Source organism: Pseudophryne corroboree, chromosome 3 (genome assembly GCF_028390025.1).
Source record: "Pseudophryne corroboree isolate aPseCor3 chromosome 3, aPseCor3.hap2, whole genome shotgun sequence".
Classification (NCBI taxonomy): Eukaryota; Metazoa; Chordata; class Amphibia; order Anura; family Myobatrachidae; genus Pseudophryne; species Pseudophryne corroboree.
This window is the reverse complement of record NC_086446.1, coordinates 21466654-21478791: the sequence shown is the minus strand read 5'-3', so window position 1 is coordinate 21478791 and position 12138 is coordinate 21466654. Positions and strand designations below refer to the sequence as shown.

General features: G+C 48.4%; 1 protein-coding gene across 2 annotated transcripts in view; it reads right to left on the bottom strand.

Annotated features, from left to right (window-relative positions):
* LOC135054555 (gastrula zinc finger protein XlCGF17.1-like) overlaps nt 1-12138 on the bottom strand; it is an 88347-nt gene that overhangs the window by 2286 nt on the left and 73923 nt on the right. For both annotated transcript variants that reach the window (XM_063957710.1, XM_063957711.1), the window contains exon 2: nt 10714-11047. Coding sequence is in view for 1 of the 2 variants with exons in the window: in XM_063957711.1 (XP_063813781.1) it covers nt 10714-10999 (286 nt within the window). In the remaining variant the exon portion in view is untranslated. The remainder of the gene's footprint in view (nt 1-10713; nt 11048-12138) is intronic.

The following is a 12138-nucleotide window of genomic DNA, read 5'->3' as shown; positions in this document are numbered from 1 at the left end:
TTCTCTAAATACGGTGGTAACGTTTCGACGTTACTCCTTTCCTGGCCTGAATAAGTGCGGGAATGACTTCTTTTGGAATACCCTATTGGGCTAGGATCCAGCGCTCAACAGCCATGCCGTCAAACGTAGCCGCGGTAAGTCCTGATACACGCACGGCCCCTGCTGCAGCAGGTCCTTGCGAAGAGGCAGAGGATCTTCTATGAGCAACTCCTGAAGATCTGGGTACCAAGCCCTCCTTGGCCAGTCTGGGGTAATGAAGATTGGTCGAACCCTTGTTCTTCTTATGATCCTGAGAACTTTTGGGATCAGCGGAAGTGGAGGGAAGACATACACTGACCAGAATACCCACTGGGTCACTAGAGCATCCACTGCTATTGCTTTCTGCCCAGAGGAGGATCTTTGTCATCTCTGCCATTGCCGCTCTGCTTTTCGTTCCGCCCTGCCTGTTTATGTATGCAACTGCTGTTACATTGTCCGACTGGATCTGTACGGGATAATCTTGAAGAAGATGTACCGCTTGTTGAAGGCTGCTGTAAATGGCTCTCAATTCCAGCATGTTTATGTGAAGGCAGGCTTCCTGATTTGACCATTTTCCTTGGAAGTTTTCCCCCTGAGTGACAGCTCCCCAGCCTCGGAGACTTGCATCCATGCTTACCAGTCCTGAATCCCAAACCTGCGTCCCTCTAGTAGGTGCGGACTGTGTAGCCACCACGGGAGTGAAATACTGGCTTTAGACGACAGGACTATCTTCTGGTGCTTGTGAAGGTGGGATCCCGACCACTTGTCCAACAGGTCCCACTGGAATACTCTGGCATGGAACCTGCCAAACTGTATGGCCTCGTAGGCCGCCACCATCTTCCCCAACAACCGAATGCACTGATGGATCGACACACTGGATGGTTTCAATATCTGTTTTACCATTTTCTGGATTTCCAGAGCCTTTTCCACCGGAAGAAATACTCTCTGAACTTCCGTCTCCAGAATCATCCCGAGAAAAGACAATCTTGTTGTCGGTTCCAATTGTGACTTTGGATAATTTATGATCCAACCGAGTTGTTGGAGTATCGACAGGGAGAGTGTGATGTTTTGCAACAACTGCTCCCTGGATCTCGCCTTTATAAGGAGATCGTCCAGATAAGGAATTATACTGACACCTTTTTGACGAAGGAGGACCATCATCTCCGCCATCACCTTGATGAATACCCTCGGCGCCGTGGAGAGACCAAAAGGTGACGTCTGGCACTGGTAATGGCAATCCTGAACCGCAAATCTCAGATAGGCCTGGTGAGGGGGATAAATGGGAACATGCAGGTAAGCATCCTTGATGTATACCGACACCATGAAGTCCCCCTCCTCCAGACTGGAAATCACTGCCCGGAGTGATTCCATCTTGAACGTGAACCGTTTCAAGTAGAGATTCAAATTTTTAAGGTTTGGGATCGGTCTGACCAAGCCGTCCGGCTTCGGAACTACTAAGAGGCTTGAATAAAACCCCTCTCCTTGTTGTGACAAAAGGTACCAGGACTATGACCTGGTCCTGACATAATGTTTGGATTACCGCTGTTACTGCTTCTCTTTCTTGAAGTAAAGCTGGCAAGGTTGATTTGAAAAGTCTTGAAACTCCAGATTGTATCCCTGGGATACTATTTGCAATACCCAGGGATCCAGGCCAGACAAACTCCAACCTTGGCTGAACAGTTTGAGACGTGCCCCCACCCGAGCCGCCTCCCGCAAGGGAGATCCAGCATCATGCTGAAGATTTGGCAGAAGTAGGGGTAGACTTCTGCTCCTGGGAACCTGGAGCCGCTGTGGGCTTCTTTTCCTTCCCCTACCTGCAAAGAAGGGGGAACATCACGCTTTTTTGTATTTATTGGGCCGAAAGGACTGCATGTGTGGGTGATAGGTCTTTTTTGCCGGTGCAGGCGCCGAAGGCAAAAACGTTGACTTACCTGCGGTAGCCGCCGAGACTAATGCATCCAGTCCATCGCCAAATAAGGCCTCACCTTTATATGGGAGAGCCTCCATGTTTCTTTTGGAATCTGCATCCGCGTTCCACTGGTGAATCCACAATGCCCGCCTAGCCGATACTGCCATGGTAGCGACTTGTGAACTCAAGAGTCCAATATCTTTCATTGCTTCTAGCATGTACGCGGCAGCGTCTTTGATATTCCCTAACTTAAGGAGTATCTCATCTTTATCAATCGTGTCAATTTCTGATGACACGCTTTCTGACCATTTTTCAATAGCACGACTGACCCACGCACAGGCAATAGTGGGTCTGAGCAGTGTACCATTGGCAACATAAATGGATTTCAATCTAGTTTCCATCTTATGGTCAGTCGGCTCTTTTAGTGAAGCCGTGCCAGGTGTAGGGAGAGTTACCTTCTTTGTCAACCTGGATAGTGCACGGTCTAACACAGGGAGTGATTCCCATTTTCTCCTGTCCTCTGCTGGGAAAGGGTAAGCTATCTGAATCCGCTTAGGAATATGAAATTTCTTATCAGGATTCACCCACATCCCTTCAAAGAGAGTATTTAGCATGTGGGAAGGAGGGAACGTGACTTTGGATTTCTTTTCTTTATAGAAATGCGCCTTCTCCTGAGGTAAAGGAGTGGCTTCTGTAACTTCCAACACGTCCCTTATAGCCACAATCATATATTGTATATTTTTTGCCAATTTATGATCTATTTCTCTGGAGTCACTATCGACGACACAAGAATCAGTGTCAGTATCCGTATTCACAATATTCGCAAATGGTCTCTTATGTGACCCAGATGGGCCGCATGCAGATGGAAGAACTGAGTCCTGAAAAATCACAACTTACACAGATTTTCTCCAACACTCAGCCTGAGATTTAGACTTATCAAATCTCCTGTTAATAAGATGCATACTGTCACGTATTTCTTTCACCCATGCAGGCTCTTGGTGTGCCAGCAGCGCCACCACAATACAACTCCGTGTCCCTAAAATGCCTTCCTCCAGGGAGGAACTCCCTGCCTCAGACATGTCTTACACACGTGTACCACACACACTCACAGACACACTGGGACTTATAAGGGGACAGACCCACAGTAAAATCTGTCAGAGGGACACAGTATAGGAGCAGCCAGTTCACAACCCCAGCACCAGTATGTAATGTCTGTGAACACAGAATGCCCACAGACAACAGCGCTTTTACACAGTAATTCACACTAGTAATGCACCACCAAACGCTTTGTGCCCCCCTTAATTGCACCCTGTACTTGTAGTCGGAAGGGGAGGAGAGGACCAGCGTTGTCTCTGCAGCCTGAGAGAGAGAGCAAATGGCGCTGAGCAGTGTGCTGGCTGCCCGAGGAAGAAACTCCGCCCCCGCAATGGCGCATTTTTTCACTCAGTAAACTTCAATAATATTTATACTGGCGGGGGTAGGGCTGTGCCAGCGGCATCTTATGCCCCCTTTGTGCCAGTTTATAGGTACATTTGCTGCCCAGGGCGCCCCCCCGCGCCCTGCAGTGCCTGTGTGTGTGTGTGTGTGTGTGTGTGTGTGTGTGGACAGCAATGGTGCACTGCCCTCCCGCCAGCCGCGCCGTACCTGAGCCGTCACTTTTCTTGATAGGAGATCTATCTTCCCATACTTACCTGTCTTCTGGCTCTGTGAGGGGGGTGAAGGCGTGCTGTGGGAGTGAGCATCTAGGCACAGCTAGCGTTCAGTTCCCTTCAGGAGCTAATGGTGTCCTGTCAGCCAGAAGCAGAGCCATGAAACTCTTCAGGCAACAACTGCAGCCTTGCATAAGTCCCCTGTAGATGCCTATGCTAAAAAATTTTGACAGCCCCAACTGAATGTGACTTGAAGACTTACAAGACTACCAGGTCTTTCCTCTTATTGTTATGGAACTCCAGCACAATTGTATGAGCCTCCTAGAGCATCTGTGAGGGTCTTCTGCCTGTAACACCCCCCCCCCCCCCCTCTGTTCCCTTAGTGTTTTATGCACACACCAGTACTTAAGATGCCACCAGGTCTTAAACCCTAAACACAATTGGCTGGAGACCACAGATTGATTAATAACACTAGGCAGACTGATAGCAAACAAGGGAAGGGCACACCCTGGGTAACTGGCAGGATACGGGTCACAGCAGCAGCGGGTAGGACAATATACGTGGTTAGGTAACTGAGCACAGTGCAGCTAGGTAGGGAGGCTAGCAGGCTGAGCTGTGGTAGAGAAGAACAAAAGGAAACAAATGGCAAAGGCAATAACCAAGGATAATATAGAAATTAGCAGGAACTATGTTCAGGCATGGCAGAAAATCCAAGCACTGGAACAGTAACAGAGTACAGGATTCAGGGACACAGACCAGCAACTTACACTATGGTATAAGCTACAACCGGCAGGGTAGAGCAGGAATGACTGCCTTCTAACAGAAAGTAGGACCAATCAGAACCGGATGTAGTTAAAATGCTGGCTCTCGGGATCTTTGTGCTCAGAAGACCGGCGCCGGAATCCAACAGCAGTGGAATCTCTAAGCCCAGAATCCCTACCAATGCCTAGTATTCCCACTCGGTTGGTTGGTCCATGCCACCAACCGAGTGCAAATAGAACCGAAGAGGAGCGAGCCCATGGGGGAACCGCACTGCCGGAATTCCAGCAGCTGGGATGCTGCTGTTGGTATACTGACAGCCAGCATCCCGGCTGCCGGTAAATCATACCCAACCCATCAGAACAGCCAGAATGGGAAGGTCCACATAATTAGAAATCTCATGCAGCTGCACTGCTGCACGTAGCCTAAGCATCCAGACTGTTAGGTAGCCGCAGTCACCATAGCTGTCTGGCATCCTGGTTGCCTAGCAACTAGCAGGACCTTTAGGCATTGCAGACAGATTACAAGGTGTCCCGGTTGCCTAGCAACAAATGGGACTTGTCAGGGAGACAAGCCGCAGTGGTGGCATGTAACACTTACAAGTTTAAGCAATTGCATGTCTTCTCCACATTTGGGAAACATATCTCAGCTTGGGCTCCCCTGGTGCTGTTAGATTCTCTATTGGTGCCGCTTGGCAATTCCTGTGATCTGTGTGACGGACAGAAACATATCTCAGCTTGGGTTACTCTGGTGCTGTTAGATTCTCTATTGCTCTCGCCCTGCTCCAGTGCCCTCTGGAACAAATAGATATGGCATAACCAAGAAAGCAGCGGCACTCAGAGTTTTGCAGAAAGAGCGTGTATTTCAAAACATAGCTTAAAACAGTGACATGTAGTGAGGGGGAGAGCAGAAGTATAATAGGGGCTGATGGCTCCTGGTGTATGAGATACACCAGAGAGTGTGGGGAGGAGACTGGTCAGATCTCTGGGCTGGTAACACAGTGACATGATGTGAGGGGGTGAACATGAGTATAACGGGCTCCTGACTCCCCCAATTTGCAGCTACATTTCCCTCATTAATTTGAAATAACAGAAGAGGGTGAAGTATGATTTTTGTAGTAACTGAGCAAGGAGAATATGTGACTATTTACTGTAATAATAAGAATTTACTCCCGCCTGTTTGGGAGCTTTGGTATAATCCCCATGGTCCTTACGGAGTCCCCAGCATCCACTAGGACGTCAGAGAAAATAAGAATTTACTCACCGGTAATTCTATTTCTCGTAGTCCGTAGTGGATGCTGGGGACTCCGTAAGGACCATGGGGAACAGACGGGCTCTGCAGGAGACTGGGCATTCTAAGAAAGATTTAGGACTGCCTGGTGTGCACTGGCTCCTCCCCCTATGACCCTCCTCCAAGCCTCAGTTAGGACACTGTGCCCGGAAGAGCTGACACAATAAGGAAGGATTTTGAATCCCGGGTAAGACTCATACCAGCCACACCAATCACACCATATAACTCGTGATAGGAACCCCAGTTAACAGTATGATAACAATGAAGCCTCTGAACAGATGGCTCGGCATAACAACCCGATTTGTGTAACAATAACTATGTACAAGTATTGCAGACAATAGGTTGGTTCAAGTGAAAAGCTGATACCACCTTCGGGAGAAACGGAGTATGAGTCCTGAACTCTGCCCTATCCATATGGAAAATCAGATAGGGGCTTTTACAGGACAAAGCCGCCAATTCGGACACCCGTCTGGCTGAAGCCAGAGCCAACAACATAACCACTTTCCACGTGAGATATTTTAAATCCACAGTTTTAAGTGGCTCAAACCAATGTGATTTTAGAAACTCCAAAACCACATTGAGATCCCAAGGTGCCACTGGGGGCACAAAAGGAGGCTGAATATGCAGAACTCCCTTGACAAAAGTCTGAACTTCAGGCAGTGAAGCCAGTTATTTTTGAAAGAAAATCGACAGGGCCGAGATCTGGACTTTAATGGACCCCAATTTGAGGCCCAAAGTCACACCTGCTTGCAGGAAATGTAGGAATCGACCCAGTTGAAATTCCTCCGTTGGGGCCTTCTTGGCCTCACACCAAGCAACATATTTCCGCCAAATGCGGTGATAATGTTTTGCGGTGACATCCTTCCTGGCTTTGATCAGGGTAGGGATGACTTCCTCCGGAATGCCTTTTTCCTTTAGGATCCGGCGTTCAACCGCCATGCCGTCAAACGCAGCCGCGGTAAGTCTTGGAACAGACAGGGTCCCGGCTGCAGCAGGTCTTGTCTGAGCGGCAGAGGCCAAGGGTCCTCTGCAAGCATCTCTTGAAGTTCCGGGTACCAAGCTCTTCTTGGCCAATCCGGAGCCACGAGAATAGTTCTCACTCCTCGCCTTCTTATTATTCTCAGTACCTTGGGTATGAGAGGCAGAGGAGGAAACACATAAACCGACTGGTACACCCACGGTGTCACTAGAGCGTCCACAGCGATCGCCTGAGGGTCCCTTGACCTGGCGCAATACCTTTTTAGCTTTTTGTTGAGGCGGGACGCCATCATGTCCACCTATGGTTTTTCCCAACGGTTTACCAGCATTCGGAAAACTTCTGGATGAAGTCCCCATTCTCCCGGGTGGAGGTCGTGCCTGCTGAGGAAGTCTGCTTCCCAGTTGTCCACTCCCGGAATGAATACTGCTGTCAGTGCTAGCACATGATTCTCTGCCCATCGGAGAATCCTTGTGGCTTCTGCCATTGCCCTCCTGCTTCTTGTGCCGCCCTGTCTGTTTACATGGGCGACCGCCGTGATGTTGTCTGACTGGATCAGCACCGGACGGTTTTGAAGCAGGGGTCTTGCTTGGCTTAGGGCATTGTAAATGGCCCTTAGCTCTAGAATATTTATGTGAAGCGAAATCTCCTGATTTGACCACAGTCCTTGGAAATTTCTTCCCTGTGTGACTGCCCCCCAGCCCCGAAGGCTGGCATCCGTGGTCACCAGGACCCAGTCCTGTATTCCGAATCTGCGGCCCTCTAGTAGATGAGCCCTCTGCAGCCACCACAGCAGCGACACCCTGGTTCTTGCCGTCAGGGTTATCCGCTGTTGCATCTGGAGATGGGACCCGGACCATTTGTCCAACAGGTCCCACTGGAAAGTTCTTGCGTGGAACCTTCCGAATGGAATTGCCTCGTACGAAGCTACCATTTTTCCCAGGACTCGTGTGCATTGATGTACCAACACCTGTCCCGGTTTTAGGATGTCTCTGACTAGAGATGACAACTCCTCGTCTTTTTCCACTGGAAGAAACACTTTTTTCTGGTCTGTGTCCAGAAACATTCCCAGGAACAGAAGACGTGTCGTCGGGACCAGCTGTGACTTTGGAATATTGAGAATCCAGCCGTGCTGTTGTAGCACTTCCCGAGAAAGCGTTACCCCCACTACCAACTGTTCCTTGGACCTCGCCTTTATCAGGAGATCGTCCAAGTACGGGATAATTGAAACTCCTTTCTTGCGAAGGAGTATCATCATTTCGGCCATTACCTTGGTAAAGACCCTCGGTGCCGTGGACAACCCAAACGGCAGCGTCTGGAACTGATAGTGACAGTCCTGTACCACAAATCTGAGGTACTCCTGGTGAGGAGGGTAAATGGGGACATGTAGGTACGCATCCTTGATGTCCAGGGAGACCATGTAATCCCCCTCGTCCAGGCTCGCAATAACCGCCCTGAGCAATTCCATCTTGAACTTGAACCTTTTGATATAAGTGTTCAAGGATTTTAAATTTAAGATGGGTCTCACCGAACCGTCCGGTTTCGGTACCACAAACATTGTGGAATAGTAACCCTTTCCTTGCTGAAGGAGGGGTACCTTGACAATCACTTGCTGTGAATACAGTTTTTGAATAGCCACCAACACTGCCTCCCTGGCAGAGGGAGTTGCCGGTAAGGCAGATTTTAGGAAACGGCGGGGGGGGGGGCGGGGGGGGGGGACGTCTCGAATTCCAGCCTGTACCCCTGAAGTACTACTTGAAGGACCCAGGGATCCACCTGTGAGAGAGCCCACTGTGCGCTGAAATTTCTGAGACGGGCCCCCACCGTACCCGGGTCCGCCTGAGCAGCCCCAGCGTCATGCTGTGGACTTACCGGACGCAGGGGAGGACTTTTGCTCTTGGGAACTAGCTGTGTGTTGCAGCTTTTTTCCTCTACCTTTGCCTCTCGGCAGAAAGGATGAGCCTCTAGCCCTCTTGCTTTTCTGGGGCCGAAAGGACTGTACCTGATAATACGGTGCTTTCTTTTGCTGTGGGGCAGCCTGTGGCAAAAAGGTCGATTTCCCAGCAGTAGCTGTGGACACGAGGTCCGAAAGACCATCCCCAAACAGTTCCACCCCCTTATAGGGCAAAACCTCCATGTGCCGCTTTGAGTCGGCATCGCCAGACCATTGCCGAGTCCATAACCCCCTTCTGGCGGCAATGGACATAGCGCTTATTCTTGATGCCAGCTGGCAAATATCCCTCTGTGCATCACGCATGTATAAGACTGCATCTTTTATATGCTCAATCGTCAGCAAAATATTGTCCCTATCCATGGTATCAATATTATCCGACAGGGAATCTGACCATGCAGCAGCAGCACTGCACATCCAAGCTGATGCAATCGCTGGTCGCAATATAATGCCCGTGTGTGTGTAAATAGCTTTTAGGGTAGCTTCCTGCTTTCTATCAGCAGGTTCCTTCAGGGTGGCCGTATCCGGAGACGGTAGTGCCACCTTCTTTGATAAGCGTGTCAGCGCCTTATCTACCCTAGGGGGCGTTTCCCAACGTGACCTATCCTCTGGCGGGAAAGGGTACGCTGCCAATAACCGTGTAGAAATTATCAATTTCTTATCGGGGAAGTCCACGCTTCCTCACACACCTCATTTAATTCCTCAGATGCAGGAAAAACTACAGGTAGTTTTTTCTCACCAAACATAATACCCTTTTTTGTGGTACCTGGGGTATTATCAGAAATGTGTAAAACATTTTTCATTGCCTCAATCATGTAACGGGTGGACCTATTGGAGGGTACACTAGTCTCATCATCGTCGACACTGGAGTCGGTATCCGTGTCGACGTCTGTATCTGTCACCTGAGGTAGCGGCCGTTTTAAAGCCTCTGATGACATTTGAGACGCTGGAACAGGCACAAGCTGTGTAGCCGGCTGTCCTATGTCGTCAAACCTTTTGTGTAAGGAGTTGACACTTTCACGCAATTCCTTCCATAAGTCCAACCACACAGGTGTCGACCCCGCAGGGGGTGACATCACATTCACAGGCATTTGCTCCGCCTCCACATCATTTTCCTCCTCATGCATGTCGACACAGCAGTACCGACACCCAGCAGACACACAGGGAATGCTCTTACAGAGGACAGGACCCCACAAAGCCCTTTGGGGAGACAGAGGGAGAGTATGCCAGCACACACCAGAGCGCTATATATCACAGGGATATCACCTATAAAAACGTGTTTTCCCCTTATAGCTGCATAATATATTTATACTGCGCCTAATTTGTGCCCCCCTCTCTTTTTTACCCTTTTTTGTAGTGCAGGACTGCAGGGGAGAGCCAGGGAGCTTCCTTCCAGCGGAGCTGTGAGGGAAAAATGGCGCCAGTGTGCTGAGGGAGATGGCTCCGCCCCTTTTTCGGCGGGCTTTATCCCGCTATTGTAAAAGTTCTGGCAGGGGTTAATAAACACCTATATAGCCCCTGGGGCTATATATGGTGCCAGTTCGCCAGCCAAGGTGTTAATATTGCTGCTCAGGGCGCCCCCCCCCAGCGCCCTGCACCCATCAGTGACCGCAGTGTGTGGTGTGCATGAGGAGCAATGGCGCACAGCTGCAGTGCTGTGCGCTACCTTGGAGAAGACAGAAGTCTTCAGCCGCCGATTTTCCGGACCACCTTCTTGCTTCTGGCTCTGTAAGGGGGACGGCGGCGCGGCTCCGGGAACGGACGACGAGGTCGGGTCCTGTGTTCGATCCCTCTGGAGCTAATGGTGTTCAGTAGCCTAAGAAGCCCAAGCTACCACCACTTAGGTAGGTTCGCTTCTTCTCCCCTTAGTCCCTCAATGCAGTGAGCCTGTTGCCAGCAGGTCTCACTGAAAATAAAAAACCTAACATATACTTTCTTCCTAGGAGCTCAGGAGAGCCCCTAGTGTGCATCCAGCTCGGCCGGGCACAGAAATCTAACTGAGGTTTGGAGGAGGGTCATAGGGGGAGGAGCCAGTGCACGCCAGGTAGTCCTAAATCTTTCTTAGAGTGCCCAGTCTCCTGCGGAGCACGTCTGTTCCCCATGGTCCTTACGGAGTCCCCAGCATCCACTAGGACGTCAGAGAAAAGTGCTTATTACTCACCTGTGCTGATATCTGTAGGGATTTCCTCCTCCTTACACTGCTGATCACTCCTTACATACGTCTCTTCTTCTCCCTCTGTATCTTCTGCCTTCATATCAGTCACATACGTCTCTTCTTCTCCTTCTATATCTTCTGCCTTCATATCAGTCACATACATCTCTTCTTTTCCCTCTATATCTTCTGCCTTCATATCAGTCACATACGTCTCTTCTTCTCCTTCTATATCTTCTGCCTTCATATCAGTCACATACATCTCTTCTTTTCCCTCTATATCTTCTGCCTTCATATCAGTCACATACGTCTCTTCACCCTTTATATTAGTCAGATCTTCACCCTAAATAACCCATATATAAATGAATGCTTTATTAATGCCGGACATCATTACTCAGAGTAATCAGGAGACTATCAGAGTATTAGACACACAGCTCTGTACAGACCATATAGTGCAATGGTTCTCAGTCATATCACGCTGGGTTCCCCTTCCAGTCTATTTGCCTTATTTGTACCCCTGACATTTGTGAACCAATACATTTGTAAGGAATATAACTGATATCAGATAAAATGTTTAGGTGCTGTTATATATAAAAGAAATAGACATTTGAGAAAAATAACACAATAGAACTAATTGGCCAGAGATATTTCTCACATATTACAATTTGTGACATACAGTGCCTTGCTAAAGTATTCACCCCCTTGGCTTTTTAGCTATTATGTTATATTACAACCTGTAATTTAATTATTTTGTTTAACCTGAGTTTTATGTGATGGATCTGCACAAAATAGTCTAAGTTGGTGAAGTGAAGTGAAATGAGAAAAATTTCTATAATTTTTTTTTTTATAAATAAAAATCTGAAAATTGCCATGTGCATATGTATTCACCCCCTTTGCTATGAAGCCCTTCAAAAGTTCTGTGCAACCAATTACCTTCAGAAGTCACGTAATTAGTGAAATGAAGTCCACCTGTGTGCAATCTAAGTGTCACATGATCTGTCAGTACAGGTTGAGTATCCCATATCCAAATATTCCGAAATACGGAATATTCCGAAATACGGAATTTTTTGAGTGATATAGTGAAACCTTTGTTTTTTGATGGCTCAATGTACACAAACTTTGTTTAATACACAGTTATTAAAAGTATTGTATTAAATTTCCTTCAGGCTGTGTGTATAAGGTGCATATAAAACATAAATGCATTCTGTGCTTAGATTTAGGTCCCATCACCATGATATCTCATTATGGTAGGCAATTATTCCAAAATACGGAAAAATCCCATATCCAAAATACCTCTGGTCCCAAGCATTTTGGATAAGGGAGACTCAACCTGTATAAACACACTTTTTCTGAAAGCCCCAGAGGCTGCAACACCACTAAGCAAGAGGCATCACACCATGAAGACCAAGGAGCTCTCCAAACAGGTCAGGGACA